The 21,281-nt window shown below is 36.6% G+C and overlaps 1 protein-coding gene across 2 annotated transcripts in view; it reads left to right on the top strand.

Annotated features, from left to right (window-relative positions):
* LOC148954433 (uncharacterized) overlaps nt 1-21,281 on the top strand; it is a 252,464-nt gene that overhangs the window by 26,915 nt on the left and 204,268 nt on the right. For both annotated transcript variants that reach the window (XM_089086509.1, XM_089086510.1), the window contains exons 2-3: nt 706-860; nt 13,515-13,699. In XM_089086509.1, coding sequence (XP_088942635.1) covers nt 709-860; nt 13,515-13,699 — 337 coding nt within the window. In that variant the 5' untranslated portion in view covers nt 706-708. The remainder of the gene's footprint in view (nt 1-705; nt 861-13,514; nt 13,700-21,281) is intronic.

The following is a 21,281-nucleotide window of genomic DNA, read 5'->3' as shown; positions in this document are numbered from 1 at the left end:
CGCAGCCTTTAAATATAAAAAAAAATTTCTTTAAACTGAAAGTAAGGAGCGACATTAAAACTTAAAACGAACAGAAATTATTCCGTATATGAAAGAGGCTGTGCCCTCCTCAACGCCTCGCTCTTTACGCTAAAGTTTTTATTGTTTAAAAAAAGAGTTGTGAGAAAGTCAAACTTTAGCGTAAAGAGCGAGGCGTTGAGGAGGGCACAGCCTCTTTCATATACGGAATAATTTCTGTTCGTTTTAAGTTTTAATGTCGCTCCTTACTTTCAGTTTAAAGAAATTTTTTTTATATTTAAAGGCTGCGAAAGCGGGGGTTTGGGGGTGGTAGCCCCCAACTGTGCCTCCTAATCCCTGTACGTTTTAAGGTTCGACCTTGTAACTCAGCCTCTTTAACTCTTTAGAAAACGTAGTTTTTTTCAAATAATTTATATAAATAGCTGATTATTATTTACCATGGAAAACCCAACAGTTTGTTTTTTCCGTTTTTTGCTTCTATGTATAATTCATGTTGTCTAACATGCTTTAAACTCTTTCGCATGCAGAGACTAATCCCAGCTAGCACAGGTACGAATCTCATGATTCTCTGTCTTCGGTCGGGAGTGCTATGTGGTTGGGGAGTCACCACGGTCTAATGGCAGTTAGACATACCGCCTCTTGAATTATAACGGCTGATTTAACTGTAGTTTAATGTTTGTTTTTCAGGGAATGACAGAAATTCGTGGAATACAGGCGCTTGAAATTTGGTGTCGCCGTCTTACTTCAGGCTACCGTGGCGTAAATATTAACAATTTGACCACAAGTTTCAGAGATGGACTTGCTTTTTGTGCAATCATACATCACTACAGACCTGATCTCATGTAAGTTTTGGCTCTTTCAACCATTTCTTCGTGGTAATTGCGAGAGTGTGCCCACTTTCCTCCGTCTGGTGTTATCTCAGAACGCCACAGGTGCCGCACAGCTTCACAGCGCTTGGAATGCGCTACCTGATGTTTGTGACTACTGAAAGAGGCCACTCCTCCGATAATTAAAATTTTGTTTTTCGTATTGACTGGGTGAGAGGGTTTCTACCCACCCCTCCCTGAAAACTTAATGTTTTTATGATAATATTTAGAATGTATTACATTTTTTGGATAAAACACTTATTTCGGGCGTTTTCTCGAGTTTGCACCTCCCCCTCCCAGTCACCGAAGGAATTACCACGTCATACTTCTCCTTCATAGCATCTGCTTTTCCTAATCGCGATTCGGCCTCTCTGATCATAGGCAGCGCGATAGCGCTGCCTAAGTAAAGAACGATGTGGGCACAATGAATTTTTTTTTTTTCTCCATATCCGGGCACTTTGTATCGAAGGAGTTGTCGTAGAAACTTCGAAAAGAGCTCATTCGATCAGAAATTGGAGTGGCTAGTGCCCTTTTTAATAGTCGAAAGTGATTGGAGGGTAACTAGCCCCCCCCCCACGCCCATCATTCCCCCAAATACATCGAATCAATAGGTTGAGAGATCCCTTTTGTTCAGCTTATTTGATTTTCCTATATAAAATATGTTTTTAAGGAGAACACTCCCCCAAAATCCTCAGGGCAAGGGTTGTAGGTTGTGCGTTGGGGGCGTATAAGGTTTTTAAAGTGGGCGTTGTCGTAGAAACTTCAAAAAAGGCTCATTCGATTGGAAATTTAAAGGGCTAGTGCCCTTTTTAATAGTTGAAAGCGATTGGAGGGCAACTAGCCCCCCTCTCACCCCCAAGTTTTCCCCAAACACATCCAATCAAATTTAGAGATAGCCATTTTCTTCAACATAGTTTTAAGTTGTGGAAATTAGGTCTTTGAGGATAACAACCCCCTCACAACCCTCAGGACAAGGGTTGTAATTTATGCCCTGTGGATATATAAAGTTTTTATAGAACGCTTTTTCGTAGAAACTTCAAAAAGGGCTCATTCGATTAGAAATTGACATGGCTTGTGCCCTTTTTAATAGTCGAAATTAATTGGAAGGCAACTAACACCCCATCCACGCCCACCATTTCCCCAAACACATCCAATCAAAATTTTGAGATAGCCATTTCGTTCCACGCAGTTAAAGTTCAGGAAATTATATCTTTGAGCAGGACACTCCCCCCCCCCCCACAGTCTTCAGGGCAAGGGTTATAAGATATGTCCTGGGAGTATACAAATTTTTATTGAAATCTTTGTCGTAGAAACGTGAAAAAGGGCTCATTCGATTGGAAATTCAAAGTCTAGTGCCCTTTTTAATAGTCGAAAGTAATTTGAGGGAAACTAGCCCCCCCCCCTCTCTCGCCCACCTTTTCCTCAAACACATCCAATCAAAATTTTTAGATAGCCATTTTGTTCAGTGTTGTGGATTTCCTGATAGAAATTATGTTTTTGAGGAGGACACTCCCCCACATCCCTCAGGGCAAGGGTTGTAAGTTATGCCCTGGGGGCATATAAGGTTTTTATAGAACGCGTTGTCGTAGAAACTTCAAAAAGGGCTCATTCGATTGAAAATTGAAATGCCTAGTGCCCTTTTTAATAGTCGAAAGTGATTGGAACGCAACTAACACCCCTTCCACGCCCACCATTTCACCAAACACATCCAATCAAAATATTTAGATAGCCATTTTGTTCCACGCAGTTTAAAGTTTAGGAAATTATACCTTTGAGCAGGACACTCCCCATAAGGTTTTTATTGAATTCTTTGTCGTAGAAACTTGAAAAAGGGCTCATTCAATTGCAAATTCAAATGGCTAGTGCCCTTTTTAATAGTCGAAAGTGATTTGATGGCAACTAACCCCCTCTCACGCCCATCGTTTCCCCAAACACATCCAATCAAAATTTTTAGATAGCCATTTTATTCAACGCAGTTGAAAGTTTTGGAAATTAGGTCTTTAAGGATGACAACCCATCCCCCCCACAACCCTCAGGGCAAGGGTTATAAGTTGTGCCCTGGGAACTTGTAAGGTTTTTATAGAAAGCGATGTTGTAAAAACATCAAAAAGCGCTCATTCAATTGAAAATTGAAAGGGCTAGTGCTCTTTTAATAGTCAAAAGTGATTGAAGGGCAACTAACCCTCCTCTCACGCCCACCATTTCCCCAAACACTTCCAATCAAAATTTTGAGATATCCATTTTGTTCAACGTAGTCGAAAGTTCTGGAATTAGTATAGGATGATTACCCCATCAGAGCCCTCAGTGCAAGGGTTTTAAGTTATGCCCTAGGAGCATATAAGGTTTATATAGAAAGCTGTTGCAAATATTTCAAAAGGGAATCATTTGATTGGAAATTGAAATTGCCATTTTTAATAGTCAAAAGTGAATGGAGAGCAGTTAACTCCGGTCTCACGCCCACCATTTCCCCAAACACATACAATCAAAGTTTAGAGATAGCCATTTTGTTCAACTTAGTTGAAATTTCTGGAAATTATGTATTTAAGGATGACAAACCCCCCAGAATCTCCAAGGCAAAGTTTGTAAGCTATGTCCGGGGGGCATATAAGGTTTTAATGATAGAGTTGTCATAAAAACTTCAAATGGGGCTCATTCACCTGGAAATTGAGAGGGCTAGTGCCGTTTTTAATAGTTGAAAGTGATTGGACGGTAACTAACCGCCCTCTCACGCCCACCATTCCCCCAAACACATCCAATCAAAATTTTCAGGTAGCCAACGTAGTAGAAAGTTGTGGAAATTAGGTCTCTGAGGATGACAATCCCTCCCAGCCCTCAGGGCGAGGGTTGTAAGTTATCCCCTGTGGACATATAAGGTTTTTATTGAAAGCGTCGCCGTAGAAACATTAAAAGGGCTTATTTGATTGGAAATTGAACGGGCTAGTGCCTTTTTTAATAGTTGAAAGTTATTGGAGAAAGACTAACAATCCTCTCACGTCCATCATTTTCGCAGGCATATCCAATCAAAGTTTCGAGACAGTCATTTTGTCTAACGTAGTTGAAAGTTCTGGAAATTAGGTCTTAGATGATAACAACCACCCTCAGAGCCCTTAGTGTAAGATTTACAATTTATGCCCAGGGGGTATATAAGGCGTTTATAGGAAGGGGTGTCGTAGAACCTCAAAAAGGGCTCATTCGATTGGAAATCGAAAGGCCTAGTGCCCTTTTTAATAGTCGAAAGTGATTGGAATGCTTTGACATTTTTATAGTAAAGATCGATGTGGCTATAATGTATTATTTCTTTGTTGTTTTTGTTGTTTAGACCAGGGCACTTTGTATCGAAGGAGTTGTCGTAGGAACTTCGAAAAGGGCTCTTTCGATTGAAAATAGAAAGGGCTGATGCCGTTTTTAGTCGTCGAAAGTGATTTGAGGGAACCAATCCCCCTCCCACGCCCACCCTCCCATTTGACTTTATGTTTAAAAATTAAATGTTGCCATAAGATTAAATCAAAATGCACTGTGGTAATGCTGATTCCCAATAAGGCATCTCAGTAGTATCCCAAGAACGACCGAGGGTATTATGTTCAAACTGTCGGGGCTATTACTGCTCTTAAAATTTAACCAAATCAAAATAGCGTAAGTGTATTCAAGCTATCAAAGAAAATAAATAGATTTTTTTGCGAATGGTATCAAGTTTTCTATTTCAGGTCAACTATAGGAGGTAGGAAACTAAATTAAACCCTACCAATTGTGTCCATAATTTTAAGAACGTGTATGCTGTTAAAGATTTCTGAAAATTTTGCTCGAGCATACAAATAGCAGGCTAAACTATAAATTCTTAAAAAAACGAAAAGATTCAAAGTATTATTTTCATTTTCTCTGAGAAGTTATATCAATATAAAACGAACAGAAATTAATTAAAAAAACTTTTTCCACAAAATTAGTTTTTCAAATAAAGGTAAAGAACTCCATTAAACAAAATCTGAGCAAAACTAAAATCAAATATTCTACCAAGCGTGAAACTTCCAGAAATCAGGATTGATAAATAAATGAAACCCAAAACGAACAGAAATTATAAGAATAAACCGAGTCAAACTCAAAACGAGCTGAAATTAACATGAGCAGGGCTCAAAATCACAAAGTCTTCCTAAGACCAGAAGATAACTTGTGCTTTACTTAAAGAAATACAAATGAACGTGCATTGTCAGTTTAATATACATATACTGATATTTAGTAATCAAAATGTTAATATTATTTGATTAATTTTTTTCAGTAAAGTGCAAATTATGTTCTGGCCTTGGGAAGGCATAGGGGTTTTTAGCCCAACTTATGTTAATTTCTGTTCGTTTTGGGATTCATTTATTTATCGATGCTGATTTGTGGTTGTTTCACGCTTGTTAGATTATTTGATTTTTGCCCATTTTTTGCTTAATGGAGTTCTTTACTTTTCTTTGAAAAAATTATTTTGTGGATAAAGTTTTTTTAATTAATTTACGGGAAAAAGTGACTGTGCTTCCGGGAAAGCTGTCGGAATCTGCAGGTCTTACTGCGCACCATAATTTAAGTCGTTTTATATAAATAATTGTTAAGTGTGCAAGTTCTCTTTTTTAGTTTTATTTCTTGATATACTCCACTTCTTGTTTGTTCATAGTGGGTAATCAATGAATTATTATTATTATTTGATAAATAGCCTGTCAAATCTCAAATATGACGTCTTTCGATTTTCTATTTTACTCATCAAGTGTACTTTAAATTAATTCAAATGTCCAAGTTAATAAACAAAAAATTCCTCGAGAAAATTGTGCAGTTTGATCGAAAAATACCCGATAGTTTTGACCCAATTCGAAGAATATATAGACTCTCATATTTCTCTCCGAAAGAAATTTGGTCAGTTCCATCGGCACAGCATCGCAAATTGTTAATACCAGGCATTTACGCTATGACTTGTATTAGAAAACGAGGCATTTCGATCGAGGGGCGAAAATTAATAAAAAAAAAATACGCCAAACAAATATATATCAGTATATACTACTACTACTATTAACAACTCATCGCAGCATCAGTATATATATATATATATATATATATATATATATATATATATATATATATATATATATATATATATATATATATATATATATATATATAAGAAGACTGAAGAAAAATTAAAACGAGAAGATTATGCAAATAGAATAGAATTAAGACACGTGTAAATAAAAGTGTAAAAAAAGGGATGCTGAACGAAACAAAATCTATTTGGTTTTTGTACATGTTATAAACGCGCATCCGTGATCATTCGTCTGGGAAAAACACAAAATTCCACATTTTTGATAATATGAGCTTGAGGTCTCTTCAACAGGGTTTTCTAACATGCTGAATCCAATGGAGTGATTTTCATCAAGGTCACTTACCTTTTTGGAGTTGTTTTTCACCGTTTTTGAAAATCAGGCAAATTTTTTCAGGCTCGAAGCTTTTAATGAATACCTTTAAACTTAATCAATATTAAATATTTGAAGTCAGCATAAAAGCTAGTTCTTTTGATATATTGATTGTTATCAAAACTTCTTTTTTTAGAGTTTCGGTTACTATTAGCCCGTGTCGCTCCTTACTTACAGTTCATATCACGAGCTGTTCGAAAAGAAAACTTATGACGAGAAAATAGTTCAGCAGTTTTCTAACTGAAATATCAAACCTAAAATTTTCCCACGCCGTTTCATCTGAGTAAGATTTCTAAATACTGAAAGCACTAATTTAGATGGTATTGGGACGCAATTGTCTCCTATATATTTTTGCCCCCCCCTAGACTTAAAAAATACCTTTTTTAGTATTTTCATTGAAAAATTGAAACTCAATAAAATTGCCCCCCTCCCCCCCCTGATTCATTTTTGTATATTCATTCAAAAAAAATATCCTTGCCCCCTCTGCTCTACAATTAGTACCCCTTACCCCTACAATGAATGGGTCAAGTCAAGGCTCAACCAAAAACTTAAGTGCTAAAATCTTGGATATTTAGAGCTAAATTTATTTAGCTATTAGAGCTAAATGTTATTGGTGTGCGAGTGCGTCGACTCAATCGACTCATGGGCGTTTATGTATTAGACAATGCTGGTTCCATTGGCTGTCAGTTGTTGAAGATCTTTGTAGTTGAAGATGAAGAGCTTATCAGCTTAGTTAGTAGTAGTGGTTTATCTTTATAATAAAAATGAATAAATAATAAAGGTACAGTTGTGCTTAACGGTACACAGCGCTATAGATTGTCGAAGGAATGGAGTGATGGAGACCCGTAAAGCGGGTAATTGCTATCTAAGTATATCGAAGAGCGTGGTTTCTCATTGAATTTACAAAATTTAAACTTATTTTTGGGGGTTTAGGGGGAGGAGGTACCTAGGTTAGGTTACGTATTTAATATATGGTATGCTTTACATTCCACCTCCCCCCTAATGTGCAAATATATAGCCCTAATTTGTTTCTAAATTATTATATATTCATCCTATTTTTTTTTATTAGCATTAACCAAACTTGACTTCTTTCGTGTGTACCATTAAGCGCAACAGTACCATAATAAATAAACTTAAAAAACCGCCTTGAAATCGAGTGGAAAGTAGAAAATAATGTTCTTTCTCAAGAATCTATGAATAAAAGAGAAAACGAGGGGTGCGAAACGGAATGGGCTTTGCACAGCATAAATATTAAATTCTAATTTATAAATACGTAAATGAAAAAAGTCAGTGAGTTGAGGGAATGAGATCTACAGAGTCATCTGCTTTGGAGAAATATCAATAAAAGATGTATTTGTGCTGTGGGTTTAGCAATTTTTGTTTGAATTAGAGATGTAAAGGCAATATTTGCGTATTTTGTAGAAGAGTACTGCCTAGAGTTGCTAATATGCCAATGGAGGTCCAATTGAATTAGCACAAATTATCGAAATTCATACTTTCCACTTTTAAATTTCTTGCCAAAAATAGGTTTATTTACCATTTTGTGATTGTTTTAATGTCGTTCGAAAACCATCTGGCTGCAACTTGTAGTAACATTCTTAATTTGCATATTTTTGACAAACAAATAACCTGACGTCGGATAATTGGTGATTTTGGCATGTGGTAAAAGTAAAACCGCAAAATCTTAGCCTTGAACTTCTGATCTTATAGTGTAGAACCATGATGAGCAAGTCCGAATACCCATGATGGGGCAATATTCCGTTTATGGCAGTGAAGCACGAAACCTTTGATTAAATCTGTAGTTTTTTCCTTTCATAATTAATATGACTTTGAATTGATGTTTTTCTTTATTTCAAGACATTTTCAATTTCTTTTGAACTAGGAAGCAACCCTCAGCTCCATGATTTTTTATATATTTATCTTATTTCATGCATTTCGATCCTAAATGAACTCGTAATAGCCAAGTGGTTAGCGCACTGATCTAGAAATCCTGGGTCCGTAAGTGCTGGAGTTCGAGTCCAAGTGTCGCTGATCGTTTGCTTACAAATGGGAGTCGGTGGTTTGACTCTGTAAGTTCAGCCAGAGTAGACCCAGCTCCAAGTGGGTTGCAGGAAAAAATCAGGGGGGTCGGGGCACGCGAAGCGTCGGTTGATTGCCTTCAACCATGCATTACACTCTCGACCGAAGGTAGAAAACCAAGAGGTCTGTGCCTGCGCTACGCGGACCATTGTTTTGCATGCGAAAAAGTTCGTCATTTTGATGGCGTAATTGTAAATCACTGAGCCTCCCGGTCTACGTGAGCCATTTGCGCTTAACTGAAAACTATAAGTAATATCACGTTGTTGGTACTATTAGGGTACTATTGTTGGGTACTATTAGGAATATTTGTAAATTGTGTTTTTTTGCTTTACTTAAATAATTAGACGTGAATAAATTCTAAATTTCACCTGGGCTTAAAGTGCAAAAATGTTATAGTGGATCGGAGACATAAAATTTTTAGCTACCCTCCCCCTTAGCAGAATTGGGTTTCCCTGCTCCTACCCCTTGCTTCCTCTACACAACCTGTAAATTTCAACTCCAAGCGACAAGCAATTTTCAAGATATTCCAAGAATCGTATGCGAGTAAACTGGATGCATATGGTGTTATGTGCTTTAACTTCACCGACCTCCTCCAAACATTAGTTCCACGTATAGTTACCCCGCCCCTCCCTCTCCGCCAACGCTCCCTCAAAGTTTGGCTTTTTATCCCTAGCCGTTCCCAAAACCCAAAATGTTGCAGATATACCATTTGGTAATTTGGTATTACGTAGTGTCTTTTGACTGGCCTTGATAATGAACTCTGCATGGATTATAAGTCCCTTAGGAGGTTATTGGGCAAAAAGTTTTGGTGGATCAGAGACAAAATTGATTATCCCCTTGCCTTTCCCTCAATTAAAAATATACCGCACTCTCCTTACCGCACTCTCCTCCTTTCTTTCCCCAACAATACCTAAAAGTTTCAAATTCATTCCTCAGGCGGTTTGTGCAGATATACTTTTTTGATGACCTAAACAGTTTAAGTCCATACCCTGGAGTGCTTTAAGTCCATACCCTGGACTTGGCAGGTAAGGTATTCTGATAACTTGGAGCAAAAAGTTTCCACTTGCCAAGTTCCCCCTCTAGACCCTCCCTAAGAGTTAAAATGGCCCATAAACTCAACACATCTATGCAACAAATGTACAAACCAAAAAGTCGGTGATTTGGAGAAAATCACACGAAAATCATAATGTAATCAGTATATTGTCACTGGAAACAACCCACGGTGACATCTACAACTCAGAATCATAAATGCACAGAGCTAGAGTACGGAGTTGTTTCAGATTGCAAACATCATCAATAAAATTATTGTAATCAATATAATTAGAATCCAGCACATCATTACAGAAAGCCTAGACAAACACAAGTTCAAGGACAATTCATTACAAACAAACATAACAACCAAATTACCAATAACAACACCCAAAAAAGATTACTCCCCAAATAATTTTCTTAATACGAGGGAGGAGGCTGCAATAATATTTCTAATAGAAGAGTGAGGGAAGGTACAAAATCATTGTCACATATGTGCTACGGTTTTAAGGAAAGCCTTAAAAAATTGCACTATTTGTACAATTTAATTCTTTTGGGAGGGAAGACCAGATCTGGGAGCCAAAACCCCCCCTCGCCCTGTATCTGCTAACTGGAACAAGCTGCTTATCGGTGATGAATTCGGACATCGGCAATATTAGTATTGCAGCAATACTTTTCATTTAAATATCTGCCAAAAACCTTTCTCAAAATGTTGCAAATACACAATTTTGACAACCTGGAAGGGTGTGTTGTCTTTTGATATACCTTCCTATTTAACTGTGCAGAGATTGGAAGCCCCATGAGAGCTTATAGTGCAACAATGTTTTGATGAATTAGAGAAATAAATTAATTGCCCTCTCCTCCCAGCGTAGAAATTTGAAAATTCTATGATCCGTCTTTTCCTTCCTTCCTCCGACATTAACTTTAAGTGTTAACTTCAAATCCCAAACCGTTCTCAAGATATTGCATATATGTAATTTCAATTATTTAGAAACACGCATGTCTTTTCATTTACCTCTTTCCCCTCTAAGTCGAAACTTGATATCTACTTGATATCAGCCAACCTGTGAGCCCCTGAAAGTTTACACTTCATCTCTGACCCTTGATTAAATAAAAAAAACAAGTTTTTCAAACTGAAAGTAAGGAGCGACATTAAAACTTAAAACGAACAGAAATTATTTCGTATATGAACGGGCATGTCTCATCCTAAACACCTCGCTCTTTATGCTAAATTTTTTTATTGTTTTACAAAAAAGAGTTGTGAGACAGAGTCAAACTTTAGCGTAAAGAGCGAGGCGTTGAGGAGAGCGAGGCGTTCATATACAGAATAATTTCTGTTCGTTTTAAGTTTTAATGTCGCTCCTTACTTTCAGTTTAAAAAACTTGTTTTTTATTTAATTTCTGATCGTTTTTTAGTTAATGCAGCTTTTATTTTGGCTCACCGTCATTGAATAAGTAAACAAAATTTGCATAAATATTTTACTTTTCTTATGCTAAATGGATGCCTCTAAATTTGGTTATAATGTAATTTACAAATTAACTTACGTAACGAACTTCTATATTCGTATATTTTTCTTCTGGCAAAAATACAAAGTTGCAGATTTTTGCAGATGTGAGCTTGAAGCCTATGTTATAAGGTTTTCTGATACGCTGAATCTGACGGTTGATTTTCATTAAAATTCTTTCACTTTTAGGGGATGTTTCCCCCCTCTTTAAAAAATCAGGTAAATTTTCTCAAGCTCGTAGCCTTTGATGAGTAATATTAAACTTAATAAAATTCATATATTTAGAATCAGCATTATAAGCCCATTCTTTTGATACATTTATTGACATCATAGTTCCGTTTTTAAAAGTTTCGATTACTATTGAGCCGTATCGCTTGTTTTTTTTTATTGTTTTTTTTTTACTAAGTATGTGTTATTACGTATATGAGGGGGTTCTCCCCTAAGTCAATACCATGCTCTTTGTGTTAAAAGTTAAAAAAAAATTAATTAACAAAACCCTGAATCACAAAGGCTGTTTAATTAGAATAGATAGCTCTTTTGAAAGCACTAAAAAAAAAACTGTAGCGCAAAGAGCGAGGTATTGACTTGGGGGAGAACCCCCTCATATACGTAATAATTTCTGTTCATTTTGAGTTCTAATGTTGCTTCTTACTTTCAGTTGAAAAAACTTGTTTTTTTAAATTTAATTTCTGATCATTTTTTAAATAATGCTTGGAAATACGGCGCCCCCACCAGCGAACTGTCCCTTACACCAAACAAACAATTTCCCTAGAAAGATTATCCAGATTAACCCCCACTGCCATCCCCCCCCCACCAGACAAAAATTAGGCCTTAAAATTTCGAGATACTTCCCATTCAACAAAACAAAATACAAGCAATGGGCAAAGTTCATAACTTGCAGCCCTTCTCTTGGGAACTTTGGGGGATTAAGTCATCGTAAAAGACATATTTATTAGATTTTCGACTATGCTGAACAAAATGGCTATCTCAAAATTTTAATTGGGTGACTTTGAGAAAAAAATGAGCGTGGGAGGGGGCCTAGTTGCCCTCCATATTTTTTGGTCACTTAAAAAGGGCACTAGAACTTTTAATTTCCGTTCCAATTAGCCCTCCTACGATATTCTAGGAGCACTGGGTCAATACGATTACCCCTGGAAAAAAAAAAAACAAACAAACAAACAAATAAACACGCACCCGTGATCTTTCTTCTGGCAAAAAATGCAAAATTCCACATTTTTGTAGATAGGAGCTTGAAACCTCTACAATAGGGTTCTCTGATACGCTGAATATGATGATGTGATTTTCATAAAGGTTCTATAACTTTAGTGTGTCTTTCCCCCTCTTTATGAAAATCAGCCAAATTTTTTCAGGCGCGTAACTTTTGATGGGTAAGATTAAACTTGATGAAACTTATATATTTGAAATCAGAATTAAAATCTGATTCTTTTGACGTATCTATTGGTACCAAAATTCCGTTTTTTAGAGTTTCGGTTACCATTGAGCCGGGTCGCTCCTTACTTACAGTTCGTTACCACGAACTGTTTGATTAACAACCTCCTAAACATTCCCTGAAAGTTTCAACTTAAAACCTTAACCATTCCTGTGGTATTTTAGGTACACCATTGTGATAACCTGGATAATGCTCCCTCCATCACCTCCCATTTTTCTACATTCAGGTATAATATTCGTAAAACAGTGGATCAAGAATGGTATTTATCCCTGAAAAATAAGTGTACCCATTGAATATATATTATGAGCATGTGGGTTTGAACACAAAAATTCTTTATATTGTCATCATTTCCACAGTTTTAAAGACGAATTCCTCGAACACAAACTGTTTTATAGGGATGTTCCCCATGGACGCCAATGGGGGGATGCCCCCCCCTGATAAACAAGAATACATTAAACATTGTATATAAATGGAAAATGAGAAATATAACCATGTCAACTGACTGAAAACAAAGCTTCTAGCAGGACTTACCAACCCCCCGCCCTCCCAAGGGATTCTTGCTGGCAATGCTAATGATCTCCCGCCCCCCCGTGCGCACCGTATTGCCGGCAGGGATGAAAATGTAATCTTTTATGCTACATAGAAAAAGATTTTCAAGAATCACTAAATTGGGGGGGGGGCTTGTACCCCCTAAATTTTTTGCCCCATCTGCATTTTGAAGAATACCGTTTTTTCGGTATTTGTAATTAATTCTGCTTTTTTAATATTCTCATTGAAAATTAAAAAAAATACTCCCCCCCCCCTTGGATTTTCAAAAAGAAAATTTTGCCCCGTACCCTAACTTTTATGAATTGACCGCCCCTCTTGGTCTCCATTAAGAATTCCTCGTATTTCCTAAGAAAAGGGCCTTGGAATTTTCATTAAGAAAGATATTTAAAACTACACCTTCTCTGCCGCTTTCAAGGAGAAAGCAATCAAATTGAGGGTTCAGTAATTTTCAGCTCATTTAGTGCCTTTTGTTTCAAGATTTTAGTGATTTTATTTTAGACCTGGGTGTAACCCCACTTTTTACTTACCCTCTATTGACCGCTTTGATAACCTACATTTATTGATTACAATTTCTTTTTAGTGATTTTGATAGTCTTTCCAAGGACAATGTGTACAAAAACAATGCACTAGCTTTCCAAGTGGCTGAACAGGAACTCGGAATTCCGGCCCTTCTAGACCCTGAAGACATGGTTAGATACCCAGTTCCAGACAGACTGTCTGTGTCTACATATTTGGCTCAGTTCTATCATGTTTTCGGGGGGAAATGTAAGATTTTTGAAGATTTTCCTACGTATCTGTAACGTGCCTCAAAATAATTATATATGAAACAATTCTTTTAGGAAAAACTTATTTTCAAAATGGACTAACAAGTAATAATTTCTGTGTCTCTCTGAATATAAGTGAAAACCTGAGGGGTAAAACAGATGTTGTGTTCTTACTGCTTCGCTACCAGCTCTTGGAATTGGGACAAGCAAAAAAAGTTGAGTTGAGGAAAGCGAGTTAAAAAATAGAGGATTTTCTAATGTACTTAAGATTCCATATTTCCTAAGTTTTAGCCTAAAATTATAGAAATGTTGCAATAGTTACTCTATACATAGTTTCTAGTTTTTTTTTTATTTCAATATTTAATGAAAAAGAAGGAGGGTTTTATTAGAAGAAATAAACACATTAACTATAAACCCGAAGCTTATAAACTTGTGTGGGTTGTCATCGCCCTTTACAAAACCCTACACACACATACACAAATGGAACCAACAATACACCCTGGAACCTTAGATGTATATTTCAGCCATCTAAGCTTGGATATAAAGAAGTTTTCAGTCATTAGACTTTGAACTTACTATTGTGATTCAAACAAAAATACTTAAAAAACAGGACATATAGTGATTTTTCAGAAGTCACCAATCGATACAGCGGTTTGAATGAGTGTTGGTGATGAAGTTAAAGAAACTATTCTTTTTTGAGGAATGCGTTTTGGTTTTGGACGTTTGATTTGGGATATTGCTCTGCAGCTATCCGGGTAGCGGACTTGCCTGTTTCAAGTTTACCGGCTTGAGAAGATTAAACTTTATCATTCAATAGCCTTGTGTTTTTGAGGATCAAAGCTTTTTGTCAAAAGAATCTTTTTTAATCTATTGTAGGCGAGGTGCACCAACTTCCGGTCAAAGTTCCTGTGTTTTGTTCTGCGTTTCAGCTGATTATATACATTTTGCTCTAGACCTTGTAAACATTTTGCCCTGTTATATTTGATGAACACCCGAGCATTGGAAAGGCTGTGATGAAACTATTACAGACTATTATAAGATAAAACTATAAAATAAAGCAAGATCTTTATTTCGATTTAAAAAGAAAAATATATGTGTACTAATAAAAATTTAACTCCTCCCTTCATATTCGTGTATGTATAATAATGTATTTTAATGTTTTAAATGTAGTTTTAATGTCGCTCCTTACTTTCCGTTAAAAAAAACTTGTTTTTTTATATTTAATTATTAGTAAAGACGGTGGGAGCAGTTAAGATGTTAAAAGTAGAATAGCCAAGGCTCAGGGTTTTTTTTCACAGCTGAAAAATTTTGGAAGAATGGGATGATAAGTCTAAACTAAGATTAGAATATTGGAAGCTATAGTGATGATAGTGGTCAAGTTTATTATATTACTAGAAATAATTTTAAAACCCCTTATCATAGGCAGCGCAATAGCGCTGCCTAAGTAAAGAACGATGTTGGCACAATGTTTTTTTCTTGGTTTTAGACCATGACACTTCGTATCGAAGGAGTTGTCATAAAAACTTCGGAAAGGGCTCATTCGATTGGAAATTGGAGTGGCTTATGCCCTTTTTAATAGTCGAAAGTAATTGGAAGGCAACTAACACCCCTTCCTTGCCCACCATTTCCCCAAACACATCCAATCAAAATTTTGAGATATCCATTTTGTTCAGCGTAGTTGATTTCCAAATAGAAAATATATATTTGAGGAGCACAGTCCCCCACAACCCTCGGGGCAAGGGCTTTATTTTATGTCCAGGGGCCATATAAGAACGATGTTGGCATAATGTATTATTTATTATTTTTTTCCTTAAGACTAGGGCACTTCGTATCGAAAAAGCTGTCGTAAAAACTCCGAAAAGGGTTCATTCAATTGTAAATTGAAGTGGCTTGTGCCCTTTTAATATTAGAAAATGATTGTAAAGCAACTAACACCTCTTCCACGCCCACCACTTTCCGAAACACATCCAATCAAAATTTTGAGATAGCCATTTTGTTCAGGGTAGTTGATTTTAAGATAGAAATTATGTTTTTGAGGAGGACACTGCCCAACAGCCCTCAGGGCAAGAATTTTAAATTATGACATGGGGTCATATAAGGTTTTTATAGAAAATTTTGTCGTAGAAACTTAAAAAAGGCTCATTTGATAGGAAATTCAAAGGGATAATGCCCTTTTTAACAGTCAAAAGTGATTAGAGGGCAACTAACCCCCTCTCACGCCCACCTTTTCCCTAAACACATCCAATCAAAATTTTGAGATAGCCATTTTGTTCAACGTAGTTTTAAGTTCTGGAAATTAGCTCTTTGAGGATAACAACCCCCCCCACAGGCCTCAGGGCAAGGCTTGTAAGTTATGCCCTTGGGGCATATAAGGTTTTTATAGAAAGTGTTTTCGTAGAAACTTGAAAAAGGGCTGATTTGATTGGAAATTGAAAGGGACAGTGACCTTTTTAATTGTCGAAAGTAATTAAAGGGCCGCTAGCACCCCTACCATGCGGATCGTCTTCCCAAACACACACGCTCCAGATGTTGAGGCAGCCATTTTGTTTCACGTAGTTGAAAGCTCTAGAAATCATATCTTTGAGCTGGAGACTCCCCCACAGTTTACGGGGCAACGATTATAAGTTATGCCCTGGGGGCTTATAAGGCTTTTATTGAAATCTTTGTCGTAGAAACTTGAAAAGGGGCTCATTCGATTGGAAATTCAAAGGGCTAGTGCCATTTTTAATAGTCGAAAGTGATTTGAGGGCAACTAACCCCCGTCTCATGCCCACCCTCTCACTAAAAATCAAAAATTTTATATAGCCATTTTATTCAACGTAGTTGAAAGTTTCGGAAATTAGGTCTTTAAGGATGACAACCCCTGCCCTCCACAGCCCTCAATGCAAGGGTTGTAAGTTATATAAGGTTTGGGGTATATAAGGTTTTTATAGAAAGCGATGTTGTAGAAACTTTATAGAAAGCGATGTTGTAGAACAAAAAGGGCTCATTCAAATGGAAATTGAAAGGGCTAGTGCCCTTTTTTATTTTAGTGCCTCATTTATATTTTTTTCAGTAAAGTGCGAATTTTGTTCTGGTCTTGGGAAGGCATAGGGGTTTTGAGTATGATTCTATAATTATATAATATTATCTTTTAATATAGTTTTACATTATAAAATATTAATAATATATATTGTTTTTGTTGCTAGCTGTCGTGAAGCTGCTGAATTTGTTTGATGTTTGTGATTTTTTGTTTTGTGAATTGGCCAGGTGACATGATCTCTAATAAATTATATTCGTTAGGAATTATTTCCTGAAAGTTTGTCAACATCTGTCCGGAGGTAAAGTCGGAAGTTGGGAGTCGGAAGTAAAGTCGGAAGTTGGGGTTTACATGGAATTGAATGTTTTCTTTCATTTCAACTTTTCAAAAACGTGAAACTGCCGGTAAAAATATTCTGTTTACAAAATTTAAATCTAAATTTATATCGATGGAAGCAATATGAGTTTTTCCAAGGAAAAGACTGAAAAAATTTTAACCGTTGATATATATATATATATGCATCTATATACACATATATATATATATAAAAAAAAAAAATATATATATATATATATATCATATATATACTGCCTCTAGCCACGCCCATATACAGGGATTTCTTTGAGGAAAATTGTATGGAAAACGTAAGCGGTTATAGGTATAATAACAAAAACCTCAAGATTTGAGGAGCGTACCATAGGCTTAAAGGTGCAACCCTGGATACGCGTCTGCTTCTAGCTCCGCCTCCTTTTTTGCCCTGGATTTTGTCTTAATTAAAATCAAAGCTAGGATCTTTTTGCGCAATAGTCTGTATCAAGCTTCAACCGTACTAAGAACATAAATAGCATTATTTTACTACTAGCACTACTACCAATGCCGTGTCCAGGGGGATTAGGGGTCTTTAACCTTCCCCTCGAAATGGTAATCCGACTCGTAAAATCGTCACAAAAATGATTATAAACAAATTTTTCATGGGGTTTTAATTTTTTTGTAACCCCCCACCCCCCGAAAAAATTCCTTTTGCAAAACACCCCCGAAAAAAAAAATCTTGGATACGGCCCTGACTACCACTGCTACTAATTTCTCACTGCTGTATTGATCCACCTGAAGCCAACACAGCTTCGCACGCTCCCCCTTTACCCCAATCTATTCCATTGCAATGGAGGTGCATTTTCCTTTAAATCCTCTCTTACGACCTCTTAACATCCCACTCGGGGACGACCTGTTTTTTTGTTGTTTTTTTTTGTTTGGCCCTAGGTGGATGGCCAAAAAGAACGTTCTTTGTCAATCTGTCATCCCTCATCAGCTAAACGTGCCTTAGCCATCTCAACCTTTCTCTCATTATTGCCCCATAAAGTGGGATAGAACTATATTTTTTCGTACAGCTTATTGTTCGAAATACGGTCCTCAAACAAAATTATTAATAATGTTTTGATATGTAATACTTTATTAATTGATACTCCAATATTAATACAGTATTTCTCGTGAAAATCAAAGTACTGCTTCATTGAACTGCCCGGAAAATAAAAATTTGTGCCTAGTATTGAGGGCGTTTGTAACATTTCAAAACTTAAAGTTTAACCAGTCTTTCTTGTAGAATTGAATTTGTTTCCTATTTCCTTATTTTGCGAATAATTCCTTAATTATATTTTACGAATGGATGGCTGCATCTCGCTCTGGTCTGTTTTTTCAGATAATTTCAGCTCTAAGCAATATTGTTGTCAAGTTTTCCTGTTCATGAGTTATTGGGATCAGTGACACTTGATAATTTCAAGATAGTCATAAAAATTGATTTGACAAATGATCCAAGGCAATTTTTATGGTTATGAGGGTGTGTTCAGACTATTGGGCTTTTCGTCGGGCGTACGCTTATCTTCAGAGTGAGCCTTATCAATCATTCAAAGTGGATTCGGTTTGCACTGTTTTAAGCCTTGACTTTACGTAATTATGGTTGCAGCGGTAGCTGCAAACTAGTAAAGAACGAACCACGGCCCATAGTAACCAAAAGTTGAAAAACGCGTTTAAAAAACAAAATAAAAGAAGCTGCCTAGTGAAAAAAATCGCCATCTGACACTGATTCAAGAATGGTAACTATTGTTTCGATTAATCTTAAAAGTAAAAGCTTATTGCGTAAACAAATTTATGGGGATTTCGAAAAAGAACCTGAAACCCCTCGAAAATCCCGTCAGATCGAAATAAAAAGTGCACCATCAGAATCAGCATTGTCGAAAATTTCAGTAGACAATTACGGTCCTCCACCTTGAACACCAAGCAAAATCTCTTTTTCATGGGTAGCACTGACGTGTCTCCTTTTTATCTTTATTTTTCCCTACCAGGGCTAGCGAATGACCAGAAAATCATAGAGAGATGTTTAATGGCTCATTTGAACGGAAATCAAATTTACTAGTGCCTTGTTTAAGTGACCGAAAAGATTGGAGGGCAACTACCCCCCCCCTAAAGGCCCCCTCCCTCCAAAGTTATCTGATCAAAATTGTGAGATAGCCATTTTGTTCAACATAGTTCAGAGGTCCACTATCTATGTTTTTGGGGATGATATGACCCTCCATAGTCCCCGGGGAAAGGGTTATACGCTGTGTTGGTATTAGGCGTATCGATATCACGCGTATCGGTATGAGCGTATTGTTATTGGGTGTATTTGTATCGCAGGTATCTTAGACAGATTTTTTATAGCTCATATAAAAGATATTGCTCATATCTACGTTCTTCCTATAAATTCCACCATCAGCAAGTTCCAAATGGCCCTAAAAGCGACATTTTTGGTGTCATGTCTCAAGTGGAAAAGCTGGGGCTAGTGGCCTACCAGAACCTTTTAGAGTGACGTTTAATGGCTATTTAAAAGCTATTGCTCATATCTACGTGTTTTTTTTTTTATCAATTTTACCATCCGTAAGTGTGATGCCACACTTTTGGTGTCACTTCTTAAGTAGAAAAGCTTGGAAGTATAAAGCAATATCATCATTGTAATAATTATGGTCCAAAACTCTTAACTGGAAGTTTGCAAGAACATTTCCTGTATGTTCTTCCTCCAAGCCCCTTAATAAGCTACGCAATTAAGGTAGAAACATCAATATATCAAATTAGATTATTAGAGGCATGATTATGTTAGTACAGCGTTGGACTTCAAACTAGAGTATCCTGAGTTTGATTCCTGCTTGCTTTTTTTCAATCGCGGTTTTGTCCCTTTATATGATCATTTTCAGATAATTTCACTGTTTTTGTAAATGTGATGCACTCATTTTTTAAAGCATATCCTGGGACGACATTTTGTCAAGCATTTTGATTCAAAAGGGAATAGAGGTCATCCAGTTCATGGTTTGCAACAACATTCTTAGTAGATTATTAAATAAAAAAAACGTGAAAAAGTTTTTTCAACTGAAAGTAAGGAGCAACATTAAAACTTAAATCGAACAGAAACTATTACGCATATAAAGGGGGTTGCCTTCTCCTCAACACCTCGCTTTTTACGCTAAAGTTTTTTTTTTTTACTTTCAAAAAGCGTCTTATTGTTCTAATTAAACGACCCTTGTGTTTCAGGATTCTTTATTAAAGAATTGGGATAAAATTCAACTTTGGCGTAAAGAGTCTGGTATTGAGGAGGGGACAACCGCCTTTATATACGTAATAATTTCTGTTCGTTTTAAGTTTTAATGTTGCTCCTTACTTTCAGTTGAAAAACTTGTTTTTTTATTTAATTCCTTATCGTTTTTTAAATTATGCCAGGAAATCTGGCCCCACCTCCTCGGAGAAACCCCCTCCCCACGGAAATAGCCTCTATACACTTCAATCCTGGTGAAAATTTACCCCGGATAATTACTCTTAACCACTCTGCGCGTAAAATTGAGACGGAAAAGAGAAAGCAAGACATTGGGCAAATTTTATAACTTAAGGCGTTATTTTATAACTTTCCTCTGGCGATGTGGGGGTTCATGCTATACTCAAAGGCCTAGTTATTGGACCTTTCAACTATGATGAACAAAATGGCTATCTCAAAATTTTGATCTGACGATTTTGGAATAAAGAGGCAGGGAAGGGGGCCTAGTCGTCCTCCAATTTTTTCGGTCACTCAAAAGGGCACTATAACTTTTAATTCCTGTTAGAATGAGCCCTCTTAACACGCATCCGTGATCTTTCTTCTGGCGGAAAATACAAAATTCCACATTTTTGCAGATAGGAGCTTGAAACCTACACAGTAGGGTTCCCTGATAGGCTGAATCTGACGGTGTGATTTTCATTGAGATCACTTGACTTTTAGGGGCTGTTTCCCCCTTTTTCAAAAATAAGGAAAATTTTTTCAGGTCCGTAACCTTTGGTGAGTAAGACTAAACTTAATGAAATTTATATATTTGAAATCAAGTTTGAAAGTAAGTCACTCCTTACTTACAGTTCGTTACCACGATTGACTAAATCCACACCAAAAACGAATGCTGCAATTTTGGCAAAATCCCGGGGGGGGGGGGGTAAAGTTGGAAGCAATTTTCTCAAATCAAGTGAAAAAGACAGAAAAAACTGAAAAACGAATCTCATAGTAATTAAAAAGGTAAAA

The sequence above is a fragment of the Artemia sp. Qi Xiang Cuo genome, chromosome 3, assembly GCF_049724085.1.
Source record: "Artemia sp. Qi Xiang Cuo chromosome 3, ASM4972408v1, whole genome shotgun sequence".
Lineage (NCBI taxonomy): Eukaryota > Metazoa > Arthropoda > Branchiopoda > Anostraca > Artemiidae > Artemia > Artemia sp. Qi Xiang Cuo.
Note: the sequence above shows the minus strand (reverse complement) of the source record. Positions and strands in the feature narration are given on the sequence as shown.